Source organism: Carya illinoinensis, chromosome 1 (assembly GCF_018687715.1).
Source record: "Carya illinoinensis cultivar Pawnee chromosome 1, C.illinoinensisPawnee_v1, whole genome shotgun sequence".
NCBI lineage: Eukaryota > Viridiplantae > Streptophyta > Magnoliopsida > Fagales > Juglandaceae > Carya > Carya illinoinensis.
In genome coordinates, this window is record NC_056752.1 from 2243722 (window position 1) to 2271623 (window position 27902).

General features: G+C 37.0%; 3 protein-coding genes across 7 annotated transcripts; 2 read left to right on the top strand and 1 right to left on the bottom strand.

Annotated features, from left to right (window-relative positions):
- Positions 1-8806: 8806 nt before the first annotated feature.
- LOC122305368 (histone-lysine N-methyltransferase CLF) lies at positions 8807-17601 on the top strand. Of its 4 annotated transcripts, none has more exons than XM_043117860.1 (17): positions 8807-9114; positions 9825-9926; positions 10032-10357; positions 10890-11048; positions 12352-12436; positions 12617-12772; positions 12876-12923; positions 13014-13085; positions 13166-13920; positions 14313-14448; positions 14563-14786; positions 14929-15060; positions 15891-15981; positions 16622-16669; positions 16745-16873; positions 16977-17054; positions 17168-17601. In XM_043117860.1, the coding sequence occupies exons 1-17, from the start codon at positions 9052-9054 to the stop codon at positions 17357-17359; spliced, it is 2796 nt and encodes a 931-aa protein (XP_042973794.1). In that variant the 5' UTR covers positions 8807-9051; the 3' UTR covers positions 17360-17601. The 4 variants fall into 4 exon arrangements, with proteins under 4 accessions (XP_042973794.1, XP_042973802.1, XP_042973818.1 ...); XM_043117868.1 differs by having other exon boundaries at positions 9840-9926; XM_043117884.1 differs by having other exon boundaries at positions 9840-9926; positions 13187-13920.
- A 969-nt stretch (positions 17602-18570) lies between these two features.
- Positions 18571-21795, top strand: LOC122305389 (PI-PLC X domain-containing protein At5g67130). The gene is made up of 8 exons (XM_043117899.1): positions 18571-18842; positions 18980-19102; positions 19227-19364; positions 19616-19714; positions 19808-20111; positions 20191-20414; positions 20500-20586; positions 21284-21795. Exons 1-8 carry the CDS (start codon positions 18717-18719, stop codon positions 21461-21463), a joined length of 1281 nt encoding a protein of 426 aa, XP_042973833.1. The 5' UTR covers positions 18571-18716; the 3' UTR covers positions 21464-21795.
- A 1406-nt stretch (positions 21796-23201) lies between these two features.
- LOC122305393 (F-box protein At5g67140) lies at positions 23202-27751 on the bottom strand. 2 transcript variants are annotated; one of them, XM_043117914.1, is made up of 5 exons: positions 27451-27749; positions 27217-27363; positions 24551-24686; positions 23875-23973; positions 23202-23708 (listed from the first exon to the last, which is right to left on the bottom strand). In XM_043117914.1, the coding sequence occupies exons 1-5, from the start codon at positions 27537-27539 to the stop codon at positions 23544-23546; spliced, it is 636 nt and encodes a 211-aa protein (XP_042973848.1). In that variant the 5' UTR covers positions 27540-27749; the 3' UTR covers positions 23202-23543. The 2 variants fall into 2 exon arrangements, with proteins under 2 accessions (XP_042973848.1, XP_042973856.1); XM_043117922.1 differs by lacking the exon at positions 23875-23973 and having other exon boundaries at positions 27451-27751.
- Between the last annotated feature and the right edge of the window lie 151 nt (positions 27752-27902).

Here is a 27902-nt window from a genome sequence, read left to right on the forward strand (position 1 = left end):
GATTTCGTCCTCGAAATCGAAATAAGTAAGAAATAACAAGTTAAGGAATATGTGTTACTTACCAACCTGGTGTCTATCCCGTATATATTTGCCTTTGAGATTATGTCATTCCTTAATTCTCTTATTTTAATCAACAATTATATTATACTTCTTTCCACAAGGTTGGTCAAGTTGTATCGACACACTCTCCAAACCTAAAATTTCAAGTAAATAATCTTCCGAAACTCTTCTTTAGAAAAACATAGGCGATATACTTTAAGTGTTCTTGTAAATACCAAAGTTAGTAGAGAATTCATCAAAATTAAGCCGTTATCCTCTCTCTCTCTCTGTTTTTTTTTTTTTTTTTTTTAAATCGGTGGCCCTCTCTTTTAGACCAGACAACTCTGATGCGCATGATTTTTATAGGTCTTCTGTAGTTGTCAAGCCGCATAGCTACGACACTACTTTGTTCTTCTGTAATTGTCAGGCACCGCAGCTATGATACTACATTGCTCTTGTCTCTTGTAGAGAAATGATTCACGAGAGATGATTCGTCATAATTTTCTCTATAAAAGAATTATTCAGTTCATCTTCTTTCTCATCTCATCTTCTTCACTTTTCTGAAATTAGTCTGCATTCTTACTCTGCAATCTCTTTCTGCTTACTCACTTTGCAATGGCTCAGCAATCTTCTCATTACCAAAATATGAGGTATTCTGCACCTCGTTCACCAGTTGTTTATGCTTCTTCCGTAGGTGCTATAATGCAATCCAATAATGATCTGACTAATAAGTCAGATAATGAACTTATCTACGAGCTTGTGAGTCTCGGTACTCGATACTCATCAGCGATTGTCGCATATTCTCAGCGACTGCAATCCAGGACTGGTGGGGTTGACAAACTCCACGAGAAAATTTCTATCCTTCAGAGGCTTCTTATGGAATCCAACATGAAGATAGAAGCAGTAAAGCGAGAGAACAGAGATTTAAAATCTTTGCTTAACTCTTCTTTTCGAGTGGCTACTCTTTTAGATAGGAAAGACATGCAGATTTTTAAAGAGCAAGAGCGTTTAAAGATTGAGGCAAAGAGCCTCAAATTTCTGTAATTTTGCTTTATGATAATAAAATAATACTTCACAAATATTCATATTTGTGTTTCTATCTTCTGATAGATGTTTTATGTGCTCCATTTTATTTCTTTCAGGGATTTTCATATATATGACATGATCCAATGACTCATATAAATATGCATTTAATCATGCATATCCAAACTTTCAGTAATCTTCAAGTTAATAAAAACCTCAAGGAGTTCTACTGGTCTAGGACTAACTTACTTCTTTATAATCGCAACAATCAGTCATCTTCCTATGTGGTACTTCGATAACTGACCAGTTAATAACATAAACTTGAGACTTTCTCTCTTATGATTGTCATAACTCTTCTATCCATCATGAGTTATCAATTATTCTAACTCTAAATGATTTGTTTCTAATGTTCACATAAATCCTCAAGACTAAGATTTTACTCTCCATATAATAATCTTCAAAAGAAGATCGATCTATGTATCCATAAAGATAGTGCTTTGCCAGAAATCATTTATTGGCGGCGTGGTAATACTATTATCATAAATGAATCCTACTAAGCCTAAAGCTTCTCCTAATCAAATTACTCTTCCAAAAACAATTTCTATCGTATTCTCAAAATCGAAACAATCCTCCAAATATGTGGAATATCATTCATCAATCCTACATATCCTTTCTCATATTACTAAAAGGCATTCTATATCTACATTGGTATGAACAATAATACTTCTAATGAAAATTGTTACTCTTACCACTAGGGTAACAATTCAGCTTCCAAGCTGAATTCTCAAGCACTACCACAATTAATAGAAACAATGACTCGTTTGAATCAAACAATGTACAATTTACCAACCCCAAAGACTTGACCTACTCCAAAATAACAATAATGCAATACTACCATCAATTGCAATCAGATCAACGTTAACTATGTTTACCTCAACTAATCCTTCATCCATCGGGAAATTCTGATCCTCTTGATTGTTATCTCCCTTAGGATTCCGAGGTATTCTATCACAAGTCATGTGTCCCTTCTTGAAACACACGAGTATATGTATAAAAACCACATACTACCTTTCATACCTTAAGAAATTCAAGTTTACTGAAGACTAAAATTTCAAGCCTAATGTTTGGTGCATTTTCTAAGGACATGTGGATTTACTGCCCAGAGACGTATTTGCTCTGATACCACCCTGTGACGCCCCCAAATTCCGTTTGGGATCGGACGGATATTTGAAGCGTCGAGACATACAACACAAGGTTACCTGCCCCCGTTCATGACATATAAGATGCAATGTTCCTAACATGCATCTAACATTATGCAATATTCGCAGCGGATAAATTTTTTTTTTTTTTTTAGCAATACTATGCACCAAATTGAAAATATCTCAAATGCTTAAAACATACTTTATACTAGGGGTGCTTCCCGCATCATGCGGGGCGGGTGCACCCCTTCCCCGTACCCAGCCCCCGCATGATGCGGGGGATGAATATTTCATCCGCACCCCGCCCCCGTGAGGCGAGGGCGGGGCCCCCCGCTCCGGTGCCGGGGGGGTGGGGCGAACACCCCATCCGCCCCGCCCCCCGCCCACTTCAAGAATCCCATATTTTAATAGGCTTAAAAAAATTTTTGTGTCTAAAAATATTATTTTTAGACCCAAATTATTATATAATTAAATCTTAAATTAAAATTTATATATACAATAATAATTTAAAAACTAATAACATAAAAATTATGTTACTAATTTTTAAATTTGTTAAACTTGTTCACAAGAATCACAAGAGAATGAGATTTGTTCATCACAAGCTTGCATATGCCATGGGCACCCTAGGCCTCATTTATATAGAACTCTAAGGCCATACAAGAGTCTTACTTGAGCAATGTGGGACTTAACTCTCTTGTGATTCTTGTGAACAAGTTTAACAAATTGTAATATATTATATATATACAATTTGTAAAATAAAAATATATATATTTATAAATATAAAATATATATATTTATAAATATAAATATAAAATGCGGGGCGGGGGAAAAGCGGGGCGGGGTTGAGCCCTGCCCGGCCCCCGCCCCCGCTTAGTGTTTTTCATGTGGGGCGGGGTCCCCCGCCCCGGCATGTGCGGTGCGGGGTACCCCGTCCGCCCATGCGGAGGCGAGGCGGACGGGGGCGGGGTAGCGGGGGGCGGGCCCCCGCTGTCCACCCCTACTTCATACATAAAGACCCATTGAATAGATCACAACACTAGTCCAAAATGGTTATGATCCAAAAAGTACTAAAGATGCAACTCCATTGTACAAGTAGTAATTTACGTTAACTACTATATTAACATTGACATCGCACCGTCGCTTAGTCAACTGTGTCTAGTTGATCAGCTCCTGATTCTCCTTCAGGTCCTGTAACAAGATCTACCATTCGAAGGGAATAGTAGTTGGGACTACAAAAGTGAGATTTGATTACAAATCTCAGTAAGTTAACAAAAAACTTCCACACAAGCTAATGATGCATGCATGACAGTAAAAGCATAAATGCATAATCAAATTCATAAGTAATTAAAGCATAACTTGACGTACAACATAGCATAATTGACATAACTTAAATTGAAATATGAACTGAACTTGACTTGACATGAACTTGATCTGAAACTTGACTTAAAATGAAAAATACATACTCCACAGTTGTTGTGGCCCCATGTATTCTACACAAACTTGACTTAACATGAAAAATACATACTCCACAGTTGTTGTGGCCCCATGTATTCTACGGAAACTTATTCTTTAACTGCTTAAATACATACTCCACAGTTGTTGTGGCCCCATGTATTCTACGTGTCACAATTGCTGTGTCTCACGTAGTGTATGCGTCACAATTGCTGTGACCCCATACATAAGTAATCAAGATGAAACGTGACTGGAATACGAAATGACTGAAGCCCTAACGTAACATAACATGACTTGAATATAACTTGAAATACATGACCAACTTGAGATAGAAATATTTCGTAACATTGCATAACATATAATAGATAACATATTTAACATGACATACTTGCAACAATGAATATTACATGACTTGACATACATGTAATAGATGGCATACTTAGTATGACGTACTTGTAAGGTACAGTAATACATGACAGAATATATTATATAACAGATAAAAATTGACGACAGAATAAATTCTGTATAATAGACAATTACGTGATAACTTGGCATGGCATGACATATATGATAACACACATACATACACTGTAGTTCCTTTACTTAGCACACATACACAGTAGACTGCTAGTAAGTTAAAAACTAACTTACCTCGATCTCCGCGTTTCTTATAAAACTTCAAGTGCGACCACGAGGAAAAAAGTTTCGAAATGGGTGCGCAAAAGACCTCCTAAAAGCTGTCCGAGAGAGAGTGTTTGATATTCTTTCAATGGAAAGTGTAAATGAAGATAATTTCGTGGGGAGAGGTGGCTGGAGATACTTATGGATGAGATATGGAAGAGACGAGGCTGGAGTTGAGAGTTGAGTGTAGTTTTCTCCTATCCAAAATATCTATAAAAGATTATCTCATAATATTCTATCCAATAGTATCTACAAAAAATCAACTTAAGATATTTTTATTTAATAATATCTATACAAAATCAACTCAAAATATTTTTACCCAATAATATTCATGAAAATTACCTCAAGATATTTCTTTTTATCCAATAATATCTACAGTTTTGAACAGACGTTTTGTCCGAAAATATGAAAAAATGTTATTGCACCATAAGACTTTAAATAACCCTCCGAGTCTAATGGTACAAACCATAATACATTTTGACACTTCTAACTATCTCCAATAATCAAAAACACACTTCTGATACCATAGTAAATAATAACACTAACTATGTAGTTAGACAAAAATCTATACGATTAATGGATTCGTGAAAATTTATGGAGTTTTCACGAGGTTCCTAAAGTTAATAGAAATTTCACAATTGAATTTCTAGCGGGCTGTTACATTATAGTTTAGAGTTCTTCTACAGGCAAGCCGTCCTGTGCACCATTGTGCACCGATGCTGACCTGGCAATTTCAATAAAAAAAGAACAATATATTAAAAAAAGAGGGAAACAGAAATAAAACAAAACGTGAAGAAGAAGATTTGTTATTTCTGCCATTTTTATCTCTCTCGTTCGTCTCCCCTCCACGACCATCGCCTCTGTTGCAGCTGCTACTTCTGATTGATATCTTCTTGGAGCACTACATAACTCTTTCTATGCAGTCTCAAACTTTATATTAGAATACATAGGAGTCTCAGTAAGCCTCGCACCCAGCATATGACGTTTATATGTAAAAATCTCCTTCCTGAAAAGAATAAAAGAATTGAAACTTCTCATATGTCATCTCTCGCACTCCCTTTCTCTAGTTTCGTTGCACTTCAAGTAGTTTTTTTTTTTTGTACGAGTGATTGAGGTTGAGGTCGTTTGTCAATACATTGTATTTTAGATGAGGCAAAGAAGCAATTGAGAAGCACAGGATAGTTGCAAGTTTCTGAGAGGGAGGATTGGAAATTGGAAGTCGGGAAAAAGTATTTCTTTACGCGGAATCACTCCACTATTGTTGCTTTTGCAATCGGTAAAAAGTACGGCTCCCTTGTATTTTTTTTTTTAACTAAATTCTCCAAAAGTTCGGATTCGTTGATTGTTGGGAAAATGCGGGAAACAAAAGGAATCATATTTATGAGTTTTATGCTTTTAACCACCTACTGAAGAAAGTATTTATGCTTTCATTTATTGGGACTGGGAGAACCTAGTTAACATAGGACACACTTTTTTTCATGGGTAGTTAGCATGGGAACACCCTTTACTGAGCTTAATACGAACCATTATTGCAAATTGCTTTGGTTCAATGGTTGTACAAATAAGTTTTTGGGCTGCTTATGGTAAAGATTTGATGTATTGCAGTTTTCTGTGTTGGGAGTTTTGTTATTAGTATTAACAGGTGTGAAGAAAATTTGAACTAAAATAGACCACTAGGAAAAAGATCAACAGCTACGTGCAATGCACGTATGGTTTAAAGCTCGTGTTGCGAAGTACAAGAAAGCAAAGTTAAATTAAGTCCACCTAAATAAGTTCCAGGTAAAACCTGTTCCAAACATGAGTGATATATGATCATTAGAGAAAAAGTTATCTTCCAAATCTGATCCAATTGCACATCCATTAAATCAAAGTGAAGAAAATACACATGACTACGTCCATTAAATCAAAATAGTCATATTTGCATCCATGAAAAAAAAATACACATGACCACGTTCATTAAATCAAAATACACATGGCTATGTCCATTACAACAAAATACACATGACTATGTCCATTAAATCAAAATACAACTGGCTACGTCCATTACAACAAAATACAAAACTTTGTCATCACAACTACAAGTTGATTTGGTGCCTTCCTTGGCCACCAATAAATTTGGCAATGGAGACCTTTCAGTTTGATTTGTTATTGATATTCCATTAGGAGAATCAAGCGAATTAAAATCATAAGGATGCGAGCGTTTCTTCTTTGGCCATGGAGGAGGTATCTCAATTGGTTTGATGGAGTTTTCAATGCTGTTGCTGGATGCCCGGACCACCTGAAAGCAGTAAGTAAAAAAAGGTTAATGCAGAGGAAAGATATAACTAGACAAACCCACAAAAAAATGCACTCTATATGATTTTAATTGATCTAGAAGTAGTTTTACAATTCTGTGTATGCTTTATAATAGAAATTAGACCTTGAATATAGGCATTAAACCTTAGAGAAGAATTTTTGAGCATGACTTCGAATCTGAATTTCAGTTTTGGTGCCTACATGTGCTGCATAAAATGAGAGAAACTTCACTTTGATTGGATGCCCAATAGATATGAATAAACTATCCCAAATCACCAATTGCCAGTCTTACCTTTGATTTGATGCCAACCACGACCAAAAAGCCTTAAGGCTTCAATAAACTTCTGGTGCTCTTCCTTTGTCCATTTTTCTCTTTGTTTTACAATGGTGTAGGGCTTCCTTACCTGCTCCAACATGAAAAAACAAAGGGAAATTCCACTAAAACACTTAGTATCTTCAAGTTGCATGTTAATAGGGGAAAAAAAAAGAAGAAGAGAAAATTAAACATTTTCCTGGTTTTTTTAATGTGGTCAGTAGACTTCTCTATCCCAAAAGGGAAATTCCACCAAATGTAAGTTCACATACACATGTCCCCACAAGTGTGATTAATAATACCTAATTGATGAGAACGAAACTAATATGAACGAACCAATTAATTGGACCCAGCAAGTGCATGTTCCATTCTAAACAGAAGTGCATTGCTGTGAACAATGCTTGACAACAATAATTGCATATCTAGTGCTCAGTTTGCACAACCGGGCCACTTAGCAAAAATATGTTATGCCAATAAGCATGAAGCCTGAGTGTATGCTACTTATGAATCGAAAACTCCCAATCCTTTCTCATAGATACCACTATCTACAAGTAAATTCCAAAGCAAAAGCTTGCCATTTTTTACTTTTTCAACCAAATCCACCCATTCCATACCTTTTGTAACAGGAAAAAGTGTTAATTTTTACAAGTCAATATGACTTCATAATCAGTAACATATCCTTCTCATTTCTATACGTACAAGCATTTAGATACTAATATGAACCTCGGAAATTCATGATAATTAGTAATAGAAAAATATTCCCCTTTGAAAAGAATCAGATTCAAGTCCATAGAGCTGTAATACAAGCTTCCCGTGATTAAACACAGATTAAAAACAATACATACTCCACTGTTCCTCAATCTTCATTAAAACTTTAGCGATATAGAGATTCAAAAAGAAGAAAAAAATTAAATCGAAAACTCGCCTTCAGGTGCTGATTCCAAACGAAAAATCAGATTGGGACCAAAGACTTCAGATTCCACACTCCGTTACCCAGCGAAATGGATTAACTGCAAAGGATTAACTCCGTTACCCAAGAAGAAGAAATACGAAGCAATGAAGAGAGAGAGAGAGAGAGAGAGAGAGAGAGAGAGAGAGAGAGAGAGAGAGAGAGAGAGAGAGAGAGAGAGAGAGAGAGAGAGAGAGAGAGAGAGAGAGAGAGAGAGAGAGAGAGAGAGAGAGAGAGAGAGAGAGAGAGAGAGAATATGCAATTACGATAAATCACGGAGAAGAAGCAACAGCAACACTCCTCTTTTGGGTTAGGGTTCGGAACCCAAATATAGTAAACTTGAGAAGAGGCACTCCGCGGCGATAGTGACTAGTGATAGACATCAGAAGGGAGGGGAGAAGTGTTTCACAAAGAACGGGAATGGGGAGGAGAAGTGAAGAGAACAGAATGGAGAGAGGGGGGAGGGGGGGATGCAAGCGAAATTCATTACCAAATCCCAATTCTAAACAAAATTTATTCCCGCTCCCTTTTTACTCCCAACGCACCGTTTAAATAAACAGCCACGTAGGACATCGGTGCGCATCGGTGCACTGAAACTGCTTATATCAAGAGTTTTCCTATAGTTTAACTCAACTTAATATTTGCTTAGGAAAAAAAAAAAAAAAAACAGCAAAAGGGGATGCAGTCCATACTGCTACTATTGTACAGTGTACAATTCAAAATAGAGCAGCACTGACCTTTTTCCCCCCAAATAATTTAACCAATCAAAACGACGAAGTCCAGCTGTTTGAAACGCGCTTTCCAACCTCTCCATTAAAATCAGAGTATTATAAACACTATTATTAAATTTTAAAAAAATCCCTAATAAACCTAAAACGGCCAAAACATTCCCAAATCGTGGAAGACGTGGCTAGCTAGGGTTTCCATTCAACCACTAAATCTCAATCGCTCCAAAAATAACAACATGGAGACCCTACAGCACGTACTTTTCCTCCACAAATCTCCAGCATCATTCTCTGCATGAATCTGATCCCGATCCCAACTGCCGTCATTGCCGAATCGGGTCCGGATAAGCCAAAAGACCTCCGTTGTATCCACCAATGGCGTCCAAGGCCTCGCCTTCGGCCTCTACCACCGGATTGGATCCTCCCAAAGACGCTTCGGTATGAGCTTCCTATCTCGTACTCTCTATATATTCCATGGGAATTCTGGTTTTATTAATTTCTCAATTACCTTATTTTGTTAAAAAGAAATGATGTTAATGGAAGTTTGTACATTTTTTTGTAAATTCGGTTTATTTAGAGAGAGATAGTTAGCTGCATTGTATATTGAAAGGCTTAATTAGGTTTTGGTGTCGATTTCGGTGAATTTTAGGGCAAACGGTATGGATGCCTGTCAAATGCATGGCTATTTGGTGCACGTAATGTACAACAGCACACGGCATTCGCGTTAGAAAGTCTAATGCCACCTTAAATCTTGGAAGGAAATTCGTGGAAGGCTTTTAAAATTTTGAAAATTCACCTGTTGCAGCGTTTTCACACATTAGATTTCGATGCATTTTTTTTTTTTTTTTTTGGATAAGTAAAGATTTCGATGCAATTATCTATGAACTAGTTTCTCTTGTGCAATACGCTGTGTTTAGGTTTTGAGTTGGAGTTTCTGTAGAATTTTGTTGTTGTTGTCTTTATTATTGTTATAATTATGAGGCAAATTGTCATCGAGTTTTGCTTTTAAGAATTGTATGTTACATCAATTTTACTGAAATAGGGAAGGTGCATGTCTTATTTATGTGATTTAGGAAAGTTAATTTAGACTATATTATTAGATGAGTTGTATGTGGTAAGTAGCTTATACTCCTGTTGATTGGTTACAGATGATGAAACTGCAGGAAACAAGTCTGATTCGGAAGGAGATTTTAACAGTCATTGATTCTGTAAAGAAGCAAGTTGCTGCTGGCCGATCTGTTTCTGTAAAGGTGCATTCTTATCATGCCTTTGATAATATTTGGTCTTGATATTTTATTTTTGAGAGTACTATTTTGAGATTGTCTTTGTTAATATTTTTTGTTCTTAATTATCAGAATAAAATGGAAGAAAATAGGCAGAAATTGGCTGGTGTGACAAACCATCTTTATAAATTTTCTATGGATAGAAGGACCGGTAGGACTAATGATACTGATAGAAGTATAGATCTACTGACAAAGAGGCAGAAAGACGCGCTTGATATGCATAATGGTGTTGAAGCAAGTGATGGGGATATGGATAGTAGTAGCTCTCAAGAAGATGCCCCTGCTTCTACTGCAGTTCTTCTAGGATCTAATGTTCCAGTGAAGAATGCAGTTCGTCCCATTAAGATCTCAGAAGCAAAAAGATTGCCTCCTTATACTACATGGATTTTCTTGGACAGGTGTGTTGGGATTTATTCTCTTTTCCCTTAAAATTACTAGTTTGGCTGTGGATGGTACCTTCTATTGCTTGCACAATATATTAATGACGTATCTGCTTACATGTTTAAAACCGAAATTGTGATTTTTACCAATTTTTCTTCTTCACAAAGTGGTAATCACTGTTAGTTTGTGGATTCTGGTTTTCCATTACCAATCATTAGATGTTGCTTAATCAGGGGATGCTGCTTTTACCTGATTAAGGATTTATAAATTGCTTCTTTTTGTTGTAATTTGTAAATTGCATAACCATCTGGTAGGTTTTGAATCCACAACCGTACCCCTATCTGGTTCTTATGGTGGGAAAGAGATACCATTTGAGCTAAAGCTCACTGGCAGTTAAGAAGATATAAATTTATATTGAATAGTATCTTACCGATGTCATTTTCATATTTTCAATTTCTAATTGCAGTTAGTTTTTATCTAGCTCGAACTTATAAAAAAAGAGTTGTTATCTAGCTCGAGATTGGTGGTCTTATGATAATTCTGGTGCAGAAATCAAAGAATGACAGAGGATCAATCAGTGGTTGGTCGACGAAGAATCTATTACGATCAAAATGGTGGTGAAGCACTAATTTGTAGCGACAGTGAGGAAGAACTAATTGAGGATGAAGAGAAGAGAGATTTTATAGAATCTGAAGATTACATACTTCGGTTGGTATTGAGTAATATGGTTCATATGTCTTATGTTGGTCCTTTTGCACTTTTTAATAAATATTTCTTGCTTATAGAAAAAAAGTCTTAAGCCGGTGTTCTCTGTTGCCCTTTCTTTTTGTTCCTCAAATGTCAGCAATTGTTAATGTGTTGTCTGTGATTTGTTGGTTGCTTTCCAAGCTTTATTTCAAGTGCATTTGCATACGATCATTATTTTGTTATAGAAAGAAAATGCAATTTCCATAGGCTTTGCCCTGGTTATCTGTCTTGAGCTTCCCCAACAACAATTAAATTGGCCATAGTGTACTAACATTATACATTTTGTTGTTGTGTGTGTATGTGTTTCTCGCTCTCCCTCTCCCCATTCATAGTTTATTCTGTAAATGAGACTAATTTCATAGCAGATGATAATTATGAATCCTCAGCAGCTTTTTTTATTCCAATCTACTATGGCCTGGCTAGTATTTGACAAATGATAGCCTTCAACAAAGGAAAAGCATTCATGCTCTCATTTTTGTGCCTTCTCAAACCTTTCGTTATTGAGAAATTTTAAATAATCTGTGGTGTTGTCTTGTTTAATCCTCACGTTTGCAGAAGCTTCTGGATGGTTTGAAGGTGCAGTTCTAACTTCTGGCTTCATCATTCTTGTTAAGTATTTGGACCAAACCTGATAACCTAGACAAGGCCTTTTTTCGATTGCTTGGATTTGCTTCAAGAACTATTTCCCCCGTTTTCTGATTTCTTAGCAGTGCCTTCATTACACATGATGGAAGCCTCTTCAGGTGGTTTTCTGGTCTGCTTTGACATTAGTTCTAGATGTTAACTTGTGATGAAGCATCCATGTCCACTTACTTTTTTTCCTGTTTTTCTCATTCGTTCTTTGTGAGATATTGGCTCCTTATATGCACTTGTTTTTCAGCTGATAAAAATAGTAAGAACTTTTCTCAACATTTTCAAGATATGGAAAGTGTATCAGGACTTGCGCCTCATTGAAATGTATGGCGTTTGAGAGTTACACTTTTGGCATGTTTTTTTAATGATTGTGCCAAGTACATTGCTTACATATTTGACACTGTGTTGTCTTTGTTCATTTGCTTGACAAACTTGTTGGGTGGTTTACTTATTACTCTACTCAATTATTATTTTTTCCAGAATTTTCTCCTGAGATGGATTTTTCATATTTATGTTATTGCTATGTTTTAAGACTTATTTTTCAGTCATACTACAAATGTTTTATATTGTATTTTTTTAGTGATTTATACTCGATGTGAAATGAAACTCACTAGTCTTGTGGCATTGCCAGCATGACTGTCAAGGAAGTTGGTTTATCAGATCAAGTGCTGGAAGCACTAGCACAATGTTTTTCTAGAAGCCCTTGTGAAGTCAAGGTTTGCATTTTAGTTTGTTGTATTTTAACTTTGGGAAACATTTTTGTATCTTCTTCATGCTTCTATCCTATTTATGATCTGATTAGGACTGGTCATAGTGTAAAGTTTGGTCCAGCCGTTTCCCATTTGGTTTGTGCTGGCTTTACAGAGATATGAAACACGATCAAACATCTTATACAGGCAAGATACGAAACCCTTATTAAGGAAGAGAAGGCTGTGGAAGGTTCTAAGAATGGTGATAATGAAGACATTTTGCATAATGGGAATTCTCTTCTTGATAAAGATCTTGACGCAGCTTTGGATTCTTTTGACAACCTATTTTGTCGCCGATGTCTTGTAAGCACCATCCTCGTGTTCTACTCATTTCTGTGATGTTTTGTGCTAACATCATGGATATGACTCTTTTGATTTGTTTGCCTTCTTCTGTTTCTTTTGGCAGGTTTTTGATTGCAGATTACATGGATGCTCACAGGATCTTGTATTTCCTGTAAGTTTTTATTTTTACCTCAATTAATAAATGGTAATCCAAATATCTTGCTGGATTCTTTCATTCTTTATTAATACAAGTTGTTTTCAGACTGAGAAACAACCTTTGTGGCGCCCTTCGGATGAGGAAAATATACCATGTGGCCTACATTGCTATCGATCTGTATGTGTTCAGTGCATTACTGTGGTGATATGTGTATCTGGGAATGTGTTTAGAATTGGAAAACATACTCTTTTAAGTAGCTTAATATTCACTCATATCAGGCATTGAAGTCACAAAGAATAGCTAGAGGGAGCTCTTCCATTAATGGTGATTTTGAAGAAAAATCTGCCCCTTCATCTGGTAGTGCTGGGGCTCAGATATCATCCAGGAAGAAGTCTGGTCCACTTGCTAGAAAGAAGGTGAAGTCCTGCCAAAGTGAAAGTGCTTCATCAAATGCAAAGAATGTATCAGAAAGCAGTGACTCTGAGAATGGCCCTGGGCATGACACCACTTCTACCCACCAGTCATCACCTCGCAAAACTAAGCTTTCAGGAAAATGTGGAATTGGTAAGAGGAACAGCAAGCGAGTTGCCGAACGTGTTCTAGTTTGCATGCAGAAAAAGCAGAAGAAAATGGTAGCTTCTGATGATTGTGATTCCTTTGTGAGTGGAGGTCTTTGTCCTGGCGAGATGAAACCTAAATCTAATGCATGTAAGGAAAATGATGATACTAGTTCTTCTATTCATAAGAATGTGAAATCCCCAACTAGTGGAAGGTTGAGAAGGAAGGAATCATCAATTCAAGCCAGTTACAAGGTTGTGCCGGGTGAGGTTCCTGATGGTTCATCAAATGATATGATTACAGATCTACCTGCTGCTAGCAGTGATGACAACTCGAGGAAAGAAGAGTTCGTAGATGAAAATGCATATAAACAAGAATCGAGTGATAATAAATCTTGGAAAGCTTTTGAAAAGGGCCTTTTTGAGAAAGGTGTCGAAATTTTTGGGAGGAATAGGTCAGTGGATACAATTATGTTGTATCAAATATATTGATTTTCCAGTTCTCTGTTGAAATAATAATTGGTACTACGATTGGACATGATGTATACATGAGATAATTGGTCTGGCCATATATTTGAAATCTTCTGAACTCTGTTTAGCCTGAGAGTCAGATAAATTTTTTTGATAAGTAAAATGTAGCCATAAAACAATTATTGAAAGCATTCGGGTTTTGTTTCAGACCATGGATATTAGTAGTTTTCTACTACTAAGGTCGGACATGATAATTTTTTGCCTGTCTCTTCCCCCTGCTGAATTTCTTTGGTTGCCATATTATTACCATGAGATATCTCCTTCCTACTGCTTATCAATTTGTCCACTAATGTTTGTTCCTTTTGTGTCATGACAGTTGTTTAATTGCAAGGAACCTTCTAAATGGTATGAAGACATGTTGGGAGGTTTTTCAATACATGAATTGCTCTGAGAGTAAGCTGTCCTGCCAAGCTGGTGACGGTGCAAACTCTCTTATTGAAGGCTATTCTAAGGTTGATTTAAATCAAACTATGCTTAGTGATTTATTGTGCTTGTGCATCTGTCTTAGAATCCTCCCTGCCTTAACAAGCGATTCCATTTTTGTCCTGGGGTGAAATAAACTCTAGGGTAATAATGAAGTGAGAAGAAGATCAAGATTTTTACGTAGGAGGGGTAGGGTTCGTCGCTTGAAGTATACCTGGAAGTCTGCTGCTTACCATTCAATCAGGAAACGAATTACTGAGAGAAAAGATCAGCCATGCCGGCAGTACAATCCATGTGGTTGCCAAACTGCTTGTGGAAAGCAGTGTGCTTGTCTTCAAAATGGGACCTGCTGTGAAAAGTACTGTGGGTGAGTTTTGTTTCCTTTTTTATTTTAATGTGATTATTGTTGAAATCAAATACAAAGGCTTTTCTCGTTTTTCCCCTTTCCTTCTGCCAAGTTACTAAACTTTTCTGGATGCTTCCAGCTGATGTATTTTTTCCTAATCTAGATGTCCAAAGAGTTGCAAGAACCGTTTTAGAGGCTGCCATTGTGCTAAAAGTCAATGTCGAAGTCGTCAGTGTCCATGCTTTGCTGCAGACAGAGAATGTGACCCAGATGTTTGTAGGAATTGTTGGGTCAGGTGAGTTTGTAGTTGTTGATGTTTTAATTTTTTGTTTCACCATTTTCTATCAATCTGTCCGCAAGAGATTCTTTGGTTGAAATGTAGTTCAGCAATACAAATGGGGGATGTTGATGTGAGATAGAATACTATGATGAGATTGTAATTGTAAATAAAAACTTCATAGACCTTAGGTTGAAATATGTTTTAACAAAACTTGTGTCTAGGAAGACAATTAATAATCATGCACACATCACTGAGCGGGTGGATCAGGCAAATTCCCATGCTCTCTGCTTGTACACATGATCACTTCTAGAAATCAGGTAACTATTTTTAAGCAGTTTAAGTAAAATTCAGTAAGTGAATATTAGATTGGAGGTTGCCTTGTTAATAAAAGTACAGTTTCCTTCATCCAAACTGGGGATGGGGGTGAGGAGAAACAAAAAGAAAAGAAAATGCCATACAATTTGATGTTTCAGTTTTGTTTTTGAAATTGAATGATGCTATCAGCTAGTACTAGACCAATCGAAAGGTTTGGTTATATGCTAAGTTAGAAAAGCTGGTAAAAAATATGCACTTATACCTGTGGGGTTTGAAGAATTTTTTATTCTCGTTAGGTAATAAGTTTTAAAATCCTTTTAAAGGGATAACAAATATCCCTAAAGAGGGATCACGGTTTGCAAGTCATTCATTGTCAATTTTTCTTCTTGAAAACCTAGTTGCATTCAGGTCCTCAGGATTATATTTTGTAATGGTGTTTGTAATGGTATTCGCTAGCTAAATAAATTCCAATTCTAATTCTCTCTTTCATAAAAATTGACTGTTTTGTGCCATTAAAATTGGCTTTGCAGCTGTGGAGATGGTACTTTTGGGGTTCCAAGTCAAAGAGGTGATAATTATGAATGTAGAAATATGAAGCTTCTTCTCAAACAGCAACAAAGGGTAATTGTACATCCCCCCGCTTTCCCCCCCCCCCCCCCCCCCCCCCCCCCCCCCCCCCCCCTTTTCCGGTTTTACCCTTTATTTTCTAATTTATTTGATTCAAGTGGTTCGGTGGAGCTTTTCTTGTGGGTTATTCTATTAGTTTTGGGGAGAAATATCGAAGTGAAGTGACTCTTTAATCTGCAAATTGTCATCTTATGTTATTAGTCCATATTACCTTGTGAACACCATTCAGTCAACTTTTCTTACGTGTGCAAATGAGTAACTTATCTTATTCCTATATGCCCTTAAGTAGCTGTCCTTGAGGGTCACTTAATTGAGGAATGCAAGTTTTCATTAGACTTAAAGGGGCTTACTGATATGCGTTTTATTGTTATTGTAAAATTTCAACTTGTCTACTTTAGTAGGTTAGTGAACTTTTGCAACAGTACTCTATTTTTTGTGTCTATGTTGAATATTTTATATCGTTTTCCCTCTATGTTCATGCACTTTCAGTAATATTTGTCATGGAATTTTGTATTCTGCCAGTTTCTCCTTGCTTTGTTTGAAAATTGAAAGCTCAGACTGCTGCTTTATAAACGCTATTTACTTTTTGCAGTACCCTTATAATGGCCCTAGTTTGATTCCCATTTGTGTGCAGGTTTTACTTGGTAGATCTGATGTATCTGGCTGGGGAGCTTTCCTAAAGGTAATCTATTAATCTGATGTTATTCTTGTGCTTGGTTTCCTTCTTGCTTGTGACATTTTTTTAGCGATCCTCCAGAATAGTGTAAGCAAGCATGAATATCTTGGTGAATACACTGGGGAGCTAATTTCGCATCGAGAAGCAGATAAACGTGGAAAGATTTATGACCGTGAAAATTCTTCGTTTCTCTTCAATCTGAATGATCAGGCAAGGGAGATACTATCTTTGGATTTTTTAATGAAGATTGAATCTAATCTAGATTTCTTCTATATTCCAAATATGAATTGAGATTGTGAAATTGTTTGTGCAGTTTGTCCTTGATGCATACCGGAAGGGTGACAAATTGAAGTTTGCCAACCACTCTCCAGATCCAAATTGTTATGCTAAGGTACCATTTTGACTGCCATTGGTTGTGGTTACCCTATTATCTGATTCTGCAAAGTACGAAAGTAGCAGTGTCCTCCCGATTACTAATTGTGTTCAATGAAACTCTCGAGGTAGGTTATTATGGTTGCCGGGGATCACAGAGTGGGTATATTTGCCAAGGAACGAATTTGTGCTGGGGAGGAACTCTTTTATGATTACCGATACGAACCAGACAGAGCTCCTGCCTGGGCACGAAAGCCCGAGGCATCTGGATCAAAAAAGGAGGACGGTGCTCCTTCAAGTGGCCGTGCCAAGAAGCTCGCATAATCTATGGATTTATTCAACGTCTCATTCAAAATTTTTGTCATTCTTTTACAGGAAGAGGCATTACTCCCATTGACACCATAGGGAAAGGAGTATTCTTGATACTTATTGATTTTGGGAGAGTGGCGTTCATTGCCATCTCCATATTTTAACTTGAATATTCTCTAACAACTCAATTTACTTCAGAGTTGAATATATTCACAAAAAGGAAAAAAAGAAAAAGAACTACAAGCTTAGTGATTTAACGATATGATTCGTCATTTAACATCAAGTATTTTTTATATAAGGAGACATTTATAGGCCAAAAATCCCACCATGTGCCCTGATCGCTTGGGAAAGGAATCAAAAGTCCAAACTGATGATTAATGTAGGGAGGTTTTTTCTTACCGACCAAAGCAGTCTAATCTGGGTAACGATAGACTTACATCCTTCTACCGCCACTTTATTACTTTTTTTTTTTTTTAAATATTTTTGTAATATCTTTAATTATTAAAAAAAATAAAAAATATATAATTTTATAAATAGTTGCTTTTTTAACTATTAAGTAAAATTTTTTGTAAAAAAAATTAAAAAATTAGTAAAAAAATAGTAAAATAGTGATGAGGTCATTATTCATTTAGTCTACACGATTGCAATTCATAAATGTTTTATTTATTGCTAGGCGAGGTCCAATCATGTTGGGGCGCGCAAAGGCAAACGGTCGCCAGACATTGCTCAGCTGAGCAGAAGCAGGCTACCCCACCATGTGAGAAGCACTTCAAAAGTAGGTGAAAAAAGAGGAGGAAGGGGGGTGGGTTGTTTGAAATGCCAAAACCCAATGCTTTAAGATTGCCAAAACCACAATTAATAGCAACATAGACAAAATGGAAAAGAACAGAAAAACATAACCAAAACCAAAACCAAACATTCATAAGTAGTTTGGTCCATCTTTATTCCAATTCATCTCTCTCTTCGATATATTATTTTCCAGGTTTTGGGAGGTTATCTTACCAAGCGAACTTTGATAAACACAACATGCAGTTATTTCATGAATAGAAACGACGTCGTTGCTCTAGCTGTCCTAACTCTAAGTGCAACTCCACCTTGGCAAAACAAAACAAAAAAGTGTTTTGGTTGCGGTTGGTACCTTAAAATAAGAGAGAAACAAAGGCGAGAAAAGCATAAAGCCCGCGTTTAGTCTCCAAAGAAACTCAGAAAAAAAAAAAAAAAAAAAAAAAAAAAATCTCAAAAGAAACTTGTCATCTCCCCTACAGAGTATAAACATTCCTCTTTTGCTTTGTGACCCTCTCTCTCTCTTTCTCTCTCTCTCTCTCTTTCTCACACGCGCACAGCTTCTGAAGCTCTGCATCGGAAGCTGCCCATGTTGGCGTGCTTTCCGGACCACCGAAGAATGTGCAGAGCTCCTGCTATTGTGTACCTCTTTCTTTCCCTCTTCTTCTCTGTCCTTTTCTCCACTTCCACTGCTTGCTCGAATGGGAATTGCCAGGTTAGTTCCTCTTCTCTCTCTCTCTCTCTCTCTCTCTCTCTCTCTCTCTCTCTGTGGTAAAATTTCATTTGGTTCAAGATCTGTGTGAATTCAATTCCTTTCTCTGAGTTTAGAACTGAGCTTTCGAGAGTTTCCAGGTTCTGGAAGCTTGTTCGGCTGCCACAGACTGTGGGGCAGGCCTCTACTGTGGCAACTGCCCTGCTCTGGGCAAGACTCAGCCTTTCTGCACCAGAGGCCAAGCCACCATTCCCACTTCAATTGTAAGCATTTAGTTTTCGAAATTTTTTGATGGACGTGAGCTGAATTGCTTGAATCTGCTGTCTTAAATCTCTTGTTCTACGTGGATTTGGTGGTGGCTTTGAAATGCAATCCTTTCGTCTCCAGGTTAATGGGCTTCCTTTCAATAAGTATTCATGGGTGGTGACTCACAATTCGTTTAGTATTGTTGATGCACCGCCTTTGCCGGGTGTTCAGAGACTGACATTTTACAATCAAGAAGACCCCGTGACTAATCAGCTGAGAGTATGTGGTTTTATTTTTTATTGCCCAAGTTTTTTAAAAAAAATATATTTCATTGATGCCTTTTTTGGGTTTGTGAGAATAAAATAAAACTGAATGTTACATATATTAGTGTTCTTTATACTGATAAACAAAGTGATGAGCAGCTGAGCTCACTTATGGCGACGATACTTTGTATGAGAAATAGTTGTCTTTTTATGTCTGTTAGGACCTTTCTTCAGTTAATGTGTTGTTGTTTCATGGGTGTTGTTCAGAACGGAGTGAGGGGATTGATGTTGGATATGTACGATTTCGATAATGATATCTGGCTCTGCCACTCGTTTCGAGGGCAATGTTTCAACTTCACTGCATTTGTAATACTCTCTTCCTCAACTTCTGGCTTTTGAAGTCATCTTTTCACAAGTGTCATAAAGAAATTTAATAATGTATCCACTGAAATCTTTCAGCAACCTGCAATTAACACTTTGAAGGAAGTGGAAGCATTCTTGAGTGAAAACCCAACAGAGATTGTGACCATCATTATTGAGGACTATGTGCAAACTCCCAAAGGGTTGACAAATCTGTTTGCCAATGCTGGGTTGGACAAGTATTGGTTTCCCGTGTCCAAGATGCCCAAAAAGGGTGAAGATTGGCCCACTGTGACTGAGATGGTGCAAGACAATCACCGGCTCCTAGTTTTTACTTCTGCCACTTCAAAGGAAGCGGATGAAGGAATTGCTTATCAGTGGAAGTACATGGTGGAAAATGAAGGTGAGCTTTATAAGAATGTAATGTTGTTATGACTTTATCCACAATGTCCAAAATGGTCTATTAATGGATTTGGTTTCAGCTGGAGATCCTGGGGTGGTAAGAGGTTCATGTCCTAAGAGAAAAGAGTCAAAGCCGCTGAATTCAAGAAGTGCATCTCTGTTCTTTCAGAATTACTTCCCAACAATTCCAGTTGAGGCTGAAGCTTGCAAGGAGCATTCAACTCCACTGGCTGAGATGGTTGGTACCTGTTACAAAGCAGCAGGGAACTCGATGCCTAACTTCTTGGCTGTCAACTTTTACATGGTAATGGAGATTTAATTCATGGATGGGTCAGAAATGAAAATATATTCCATGTAAACATCATAACTGTGATAAAAACATATTGCAGAGGAGTGATGGAGGAGGCGCGTTTGATGCTACCGATAGAATGAATGGACAGACATTATGTGGTTGTAGTACTGTTACTGCCTGCCAGGTTTGCTCACTTTAATTCAGTTGTTATTGCTCAAATTTCACATGTTTCTTGGTAGATTATGAACTCTTATGCATTTTGATGGACCCGGTGGGTTTTGAACCCATAATCTCTTTTTCCATGCTTCTTATATATGAGAAGGAGCTGTCATTTGATCTTGAGCATATGTTTAAAATGATTTTTTATTCAAATCCAATATTGTATTGATTGCAAGATATTGGGCTGATTTTTCTCTGGCTAAAATTATCTGTTCCAAATTGTTTGTCAACTTTGAGTAGAGTTCACAACAAACATCAGAGATTGCCTGATGTTTTTAGCAAGGTTCTTTACAGATGGTCTCCTCCTTGATTTTACTCCCAACTCAGGGTTACTGAAGCAAAAGTGGACCAAATATTGCGACTAGTCACCAAATTATAAAACCATGCTCTGTTTCTCTCTTCTTTTTTCCTGCATGCAAGAAAATGCAACAATTGTCAAATGGGGTGAGAGGAAGAACTGTTCTTATGAAAGTATTTTGTTGGAGAAAACTTTATCTTTACATTTTTCAGTTTTGTATCAACTCTAAAGACCTTCATAGGACATCGACGCGGGCATGTCATTGTCCGCAATATTTTCTGAATGCTATGTGCTTTTGTCCATGCTCTTCTTATGACATTTTATTGTATGCATGGAGGTGTCTAATATTGATGAGATTTTGCAGGCTGGAGCACCTTTTGGGTCATGCAAGAATGTACCTGTTCCTAATCCAAGCCCATTAACCAATACTGCAGGAAGCTTTACTGGATCTGTTCAGTTCTCAAGATCTGCTTCAACAGCCCATTCTCCAAGTTGCTTGGTTCTTTTCTTGTTTTATTTTCCATTGATGGCAGTTTTCTTATGATTACCACGGCTCATTATAGGACTAGGCATGGGCTACTTCTTGATGAGAGGCTAGTGTGTTAGCACGTTTAACTTATAGTCAAAATAGGTATACTGCATCCCTTGCTTATTCAGTTGAGGGTCAAGAAATGCTTGTTGGTGTTACGAAATCTCATTGTAAAGGAAGAACATGTCAGGTTCTTGTATTAAGGCGAAGAGGTAGGGGTTTGGACCGGAAGAAAACAAAGATAGGAGGGAACGAGTGTACCAAGAAGTGGTTCAGGTACACATTTTCCCTTAACACGATATGTGTCAGATACCAAGATTTTATCATATCTTTTCTCTTTGCTGCCATGTGAAATCTCTGACTGATGCAGAGGTGCACATCTGTTGCCCTTCTTAGCTCTTTTGCACAAGGTCCTTCTCAGAGGCCTCAGTTGAATCCTGAAATCCAATGCTTCGATTTCAGGAAAGAAATTTATACTCATTATTGGAACGGCGATGACTAGGACTGGTCCAAGTGGGTGGGCGTTTTATATTTGTGGGTGGGGAGACAAACGGCAGCTAACATAGCTGTTCGGGTTAGAAGCAAGGGTGTTGGTTGACAAAATAATCAAATGACAAAATTTGCTCGTACGTGGATTATTCTTGGTTCATAAGATGAAGGCTTCTTATGGCATGTCTCACTCAAAATCCATAGCAACCTTTTTGTTTTTTGGGGTCATTGATGAATGCAACCGCTCAATTTCTTGGTAGGAATAATGTATAATAGAACTAGTTGGTAACCAGCATATGATGTCAAGCCAGGGAGAAACACCGCTTGTGACTAAGATAATTATAAAGAGTAATGTTATTTATCATTCTAATTCTCATCATCCTTTCATCATCTTATGATATAGCATTAGATGATTGAAGACTATTTATTATACCTTACTTGTGAACCAATCATCTAATGCCACATCTTAGAATGATGAGAGGAGGATGAGAAAATGGATGATAAATAGATTTATTGAATTACAAATTGGTTGGGATTGTCTTTGCAATCTTTTTCCAATATATGGATAATTACCCTTGATTGCTAGATGTCATATCTTGGTTGTTTTCTAGTAAAGACGCTGCTCCTATGGATGCTTCATTATAATGATAAAATGGGGTGAAACTCATAATGTTGCAGTTGTTTTGAGTACTGCTGCTGAATTTGCAAGATGTAGACCTGCAATTTCTTCTCGAGCAATCCCCTTTGCCATATCTACCCAAAATATCACTTTTGACACATTATTCCTTTGAATCATCGCTTTTGATTAATTGACATGCCTTTGTTTCGGTGACTGCTGAATCTAAATAGAAAGTGCACATTCCGATTTTTTGGTAACTTGATAGTACAATGTTTCAAAAGTAGTAGTTTGGATATCATACAGCAAAACGGCTAGCAGTTTTGGGGTACAAAATTTAATTTCCCATTTTGTCAAATTCTATTGGTTGCATTGTGCTCAATTAACGTTTCTTTTCATGCGTTTCGGTCGGGTCTTCTGTTGGCAAATGTTATTAATCTCATCTCCTTTAACATTGCGCCTATAGAGACTTGAACTCATAACTTTCCCTCAAATACCCTAAATGGTTATCACAAAAAGAGTTAAATATGTTAAATTGTTTGGTAGAAATGATACAAGGCATGCCAATTTTCTTTAAGAGCAAACAAACATTGTCATTAGTAGACACCCGAATAAGCATTTTTATTCGGTCTCATCTGAAGGGATATATAAATAAACATAGCTTCCTGGTGAACTTATATTCAAGATATTAATTATTTCCGTACATTTTGGAAGTTCTTAATATAGTTGAATATTCATGACTCGAACCCATAACAACATATAATACCCAAAGGGCGCACAAGATTGATTTAGAAATAGTGAAAGTAAAATCAGACCTTTGAATTTTGATTCATGGAAGCAGAATTTAATGGTATTATTGTAGTTTCATTGTGATAAACTCACCTTGAGATGGATATACAGAGAAAACCAATCTGTACACAGCAATTGAGAAAGCAACCGTATGATAACTTATGCAGCGGGGCCACAGAGAAGTGTTTCAGAGCAACCCTCTCATATTTTTATCATAAGACCTGGATGAATAGTAAGCAAACCCATGAAGCAGCCAACCGGAACTCTGGTTCCCCATACATTGATAGATTCAAGCTTCCGACATTTATTTACAAGAACAAGAAGCCCATTCTCAGTCACGTGACGGCAGCTCCACAGAACTAAAGTCTGCAATGAACATGAGCATCTGTGACATCTACTTATGCTTTGGGTTGTCCAGATATACTTAGGGATAAAAAAAACTGAACTAGACGTAAATAGCAATCAATATTCAAAAGTTCAAAACCCCTTGTGGAAAAAAGTTATAGCTACAATGAAATTCCAATTAACTTACCTTTAAATGTGGACAGTTATCTGCAATGGCAAATAAAGATTCATCTGTGATAAATGTACCACCAATATTCAGGTGTTGCAAGGAATTAGTTCTGGACATCTGTTGGGAAAAAAATATCATCTCATATAATAGTGCAAAATGCATGAATCCACAAATCTCTTGAAAACATCAATTCTGGGATGATTTAGGCTAGGTTTGGGTACCAAGAATACCTCAAGTATTCTTAGAATACTCCGCTACTATTCATTACTTTATTATTACTTTTCACTTACTTTTTATTACTATTCATTACTTTTCACTACTATTCAATATTCTATTATTACTTTTTCACTACTACTCACAATGAAAATAGTAGTTAGTGAAAAGTTTTAAACAATGAAAATGGAAAATAAAGAAATAAGTTGTCATCAAAACTGGTTGTGAAAAGTTTCAGACCAGCTTTCCTAAAAGCACCTTTGGGTGATGGTTTTCAAATTCTAGATCCCACTTGAATCAGGATAGCATGGCACCGCCACCCTTGATCTTCTTTATCCAAGTGATATCCTACTGTTCTAGATTCTATTTCAAGTCAAATTACCACGTCTATTAAGACGTCAAAAACTGTGTAACCATGATCCTTGGTTGCAAGAAATTTTGTAGAATTAGTCTGCATGGCTTAATTCTAACTATCACGTACCAATTGAACGACACCTTTGTCCGTGACCCCTGTCATACCCCATAAAGATATGGATGTCAGGTTGCTGACACACTTGGCCAAAGATATTCTGTAAAGACCTTTATCTGTGATTTGGCAACCCCAACGGCTCTTTGAACTGAAAAAAATACAATATAAGTCATGAATTTTGAAACTTGTAAATTAAATTTTCTCCCTTTTAAATCTTGATGCAGAACATGACAGTTTTACTCAATTTATTGCAGAAAGATATCAAGAGTTAGCTGTCACTAGTTTGCCATATAATGACCATCTACTTGCCAATTCAAACCATCGAAATTCTCATTCAACCTCAAAATGAATTAACCATGTTTTACGTGAGTTGGTCCGTCACTAGTTTTTTCTTTTTTCATAAGTCATAGTATGCAACTGGCTTTTCAGAATAATATAAAAACTGCAGCCATTCTCAGCTTAACTCAACTCAATTATGCTTTTAATCTCAACTGATTAGGGTCGATAAATATATATATATATATTTTTCCATGGCTGCATGAATTCCTTTTTACTGCTCAGCCCCATGGAAGACATAAGAATGCAGCCAAGATACCTCTATATAATCATAATAAGAAACTGGAAATCAGAAAGAATACTATAGCCCCTGGATTATCAGTAGGCCAAATATAAAGCTGGCACCACTAATTAAGGATATTGGACAGGCTCTGGTCAATTCTCAACGCAAAAGAACTATATTCTAGACTTGGCAAAAGCACATGTTGATTAACTGAATGCCACACTAGGTTTGCATGAAATAAGGGTTTGGGTTTGCTATTGAAGGCCCCCTTCTTTAGATCACCATGAAGTGAGGCCTCCCATTTTAACTCCAAAACTCGTACTGCTTGCTGTTAAGCACAATAACAAAGAACCTGTTACACAGACATTAATGACGGGTAGGTTTAGCTATTCAAGAAGCATGCAGACCACTCCCCAAGAAGTGAGAAAAAAACAGGTCTATTCATATTCTGTTCTTGTGAATTAGCAAAAACTATTGTGAGAAATATTGGCATAGCTATGACTAACGATTAACCTGAAGTGGACTGAGGTAGGGAGTTGCGGCATCTGCATAACCATGCACTACGCATTGGGATTTAGCTTAATCCCAGATCAAATTTATCTCTGCACCAAAATCTAAGTCTAGCCTTACTCAAAGAATTGAACTACTAGGAAAATAGACACTAATTAAACAACATACAAAATTCACCAATTGGAGGAAGATATCAATAACAAACTTCCTCGTCCGTGAAGAGCACTAATATCATGTATCCATATTAAACTGGCGTCTCAACGTTAGTGACTACCAATCTTCCAAAATTTCTAATGCGCTATTTGATCAATTTATCTCCAATGAAGTAAAGAAAATACACACCTGCCTATCCAATAAAAAGGTAAGAAAATACACACCTATAGGCTATAGCCTTCAAAATAATCCAAAAGGGGTGGGATAATTTTGTGAAACAAATTAAGTTTGAGGTTGGAGAGGGTTCAAGAATTCGTTTCTGGTTTGATGTTTGCTGTGGTGAGCGTGCTCTTTTTAGAGTTTTTGGGGCTATTTTAAGAATGGTTGTAAATCAGAAGGCTTCTGTTTCAGATTTGTTGACCCGATCTAATGGGTTTGTGCAATGGGATGTTAGTTTTATTAGAGCTGTTCAGGATTAAGAACTTGATGAGGTTGCAAATTTTTTCAGTTTGTTGTATTCTCTGGATATTGGAGGAAATGAGAGGGATCGAATGTTATGGAAGCATACATCGAGTAAAAAGTTTCTGTTAGATCATACTAAAAGATGTTGACTGTTCAGCATCACTTCTCTTTTCCGTGGAAGAGTATTTGGAGAGCTCATGTGCCATCAAAGGTTGCCTTTTTTATTTGGACAGCATCACTTGGGAATCTTCAGACAATTGATAATTTGAGAAAGCGTGGCTTGATTGTCATGGAGTTGTGCTTCATGTGTAAGAAATATGGTGAATCGGTGGACCATTTACTTTTACATTGTGAGGTGGTTAAGGTGTTATGGGATGGTGTGTTTAGTAGAGCAGGGCTGGTTTGGGTAATGAGGCCTCATAGTTGTTCTCGAGTGGCAGCTGCATGGAAGATGATTCCTTTGTGCATTATGTGGTGTATTTGGTTGGAAAGGAATGAGTGGTGTTTTAATAACAGGGAGCGCACTGCAGAGGAAATCTGGAAACTTTTTGTATTTTCATTGGTTCGATGGTTTTCAGCTATTGTACTTAATGGAGGGACTGTTCATGAGTTTTTGTTATCATTTCATAATCTTAGAATGTAATTAGGTGTATCTTTTGTTATCATTTCAGAATCTTAATGGGCTTCGCCTCTTGCATTGGTTGAATAAAATAGTATTACTTAAAAAAAAAAATCCCGAAAGGCATAAATGATCAGAATACACACTATTTTTCCTTGGTACTGTACCTGGCCATAGCAGATTCTCTGGAAATGGAACATGTATCCCACAAAATCATCACTAATATAAAAATCCCCCCGTTGAATTCTTTCCATCCCCTCTGACAATAATACCCATCACTTATATGCGAATTATAAAGAGAATCAGCAAAGGGACATTTCGAGAAACATGTGGCTGAGAGAGAGAGAGAGAGAGAGAGAGAGAGAGAGAGATTACATGTCAATGTCTTTGAGGCTGTAAGCATGGCGAATGAGACGGGCGATGGTTTCATCATCCATCTTGCAACCAGCAAAACTCAGAGACTCCCTCCGAGCCAGAGACCGCTTCACTCCCCGTTTCCATTTCTTGCACACACTGCTTGCCCTGAAACAAGGGGATGTCATGCTGTCAATAAAACAATCAATTTTCATGGTATAAGAAATTTGTCAAATATGTAGTAATACGACATACTGAGCCAAATCAGTGAAGGAAGAGATGAAAACGAATATTTGAGCCAGTAGGTCCATCGGTAACCGATCAATCTCTGCCTCTTCCTCCATGTCAAGCACAAAGGGAGAGGGGGGTTTCCTCTGGGTTTTCTCTTGCACGTGTTAGAAAGGGTCAGAAAGTTGCAGGTTCCTTGCGTGAGCCAAAAGTAAAAAAGAGAGGATCTTCACGAACGCTCATGTTTTCGTCACCACTTCAAGAATCCCACAGTATTTGGTCAAAGTCCAGATCCTCCGTTCTTTGGGAAATCATAACGGGAGGGCGTCCTCGGCTTAACTTTTCATTGACCTCGCCATTTAAAAAAAAAAAAAAATTGAAAACTTTAAAGTATAATAATTAAATAGCCTCATTTATAATAATATTATATAATTTTTACATAATTTTTATACATTCTATTAATATAATTAATTGTATCA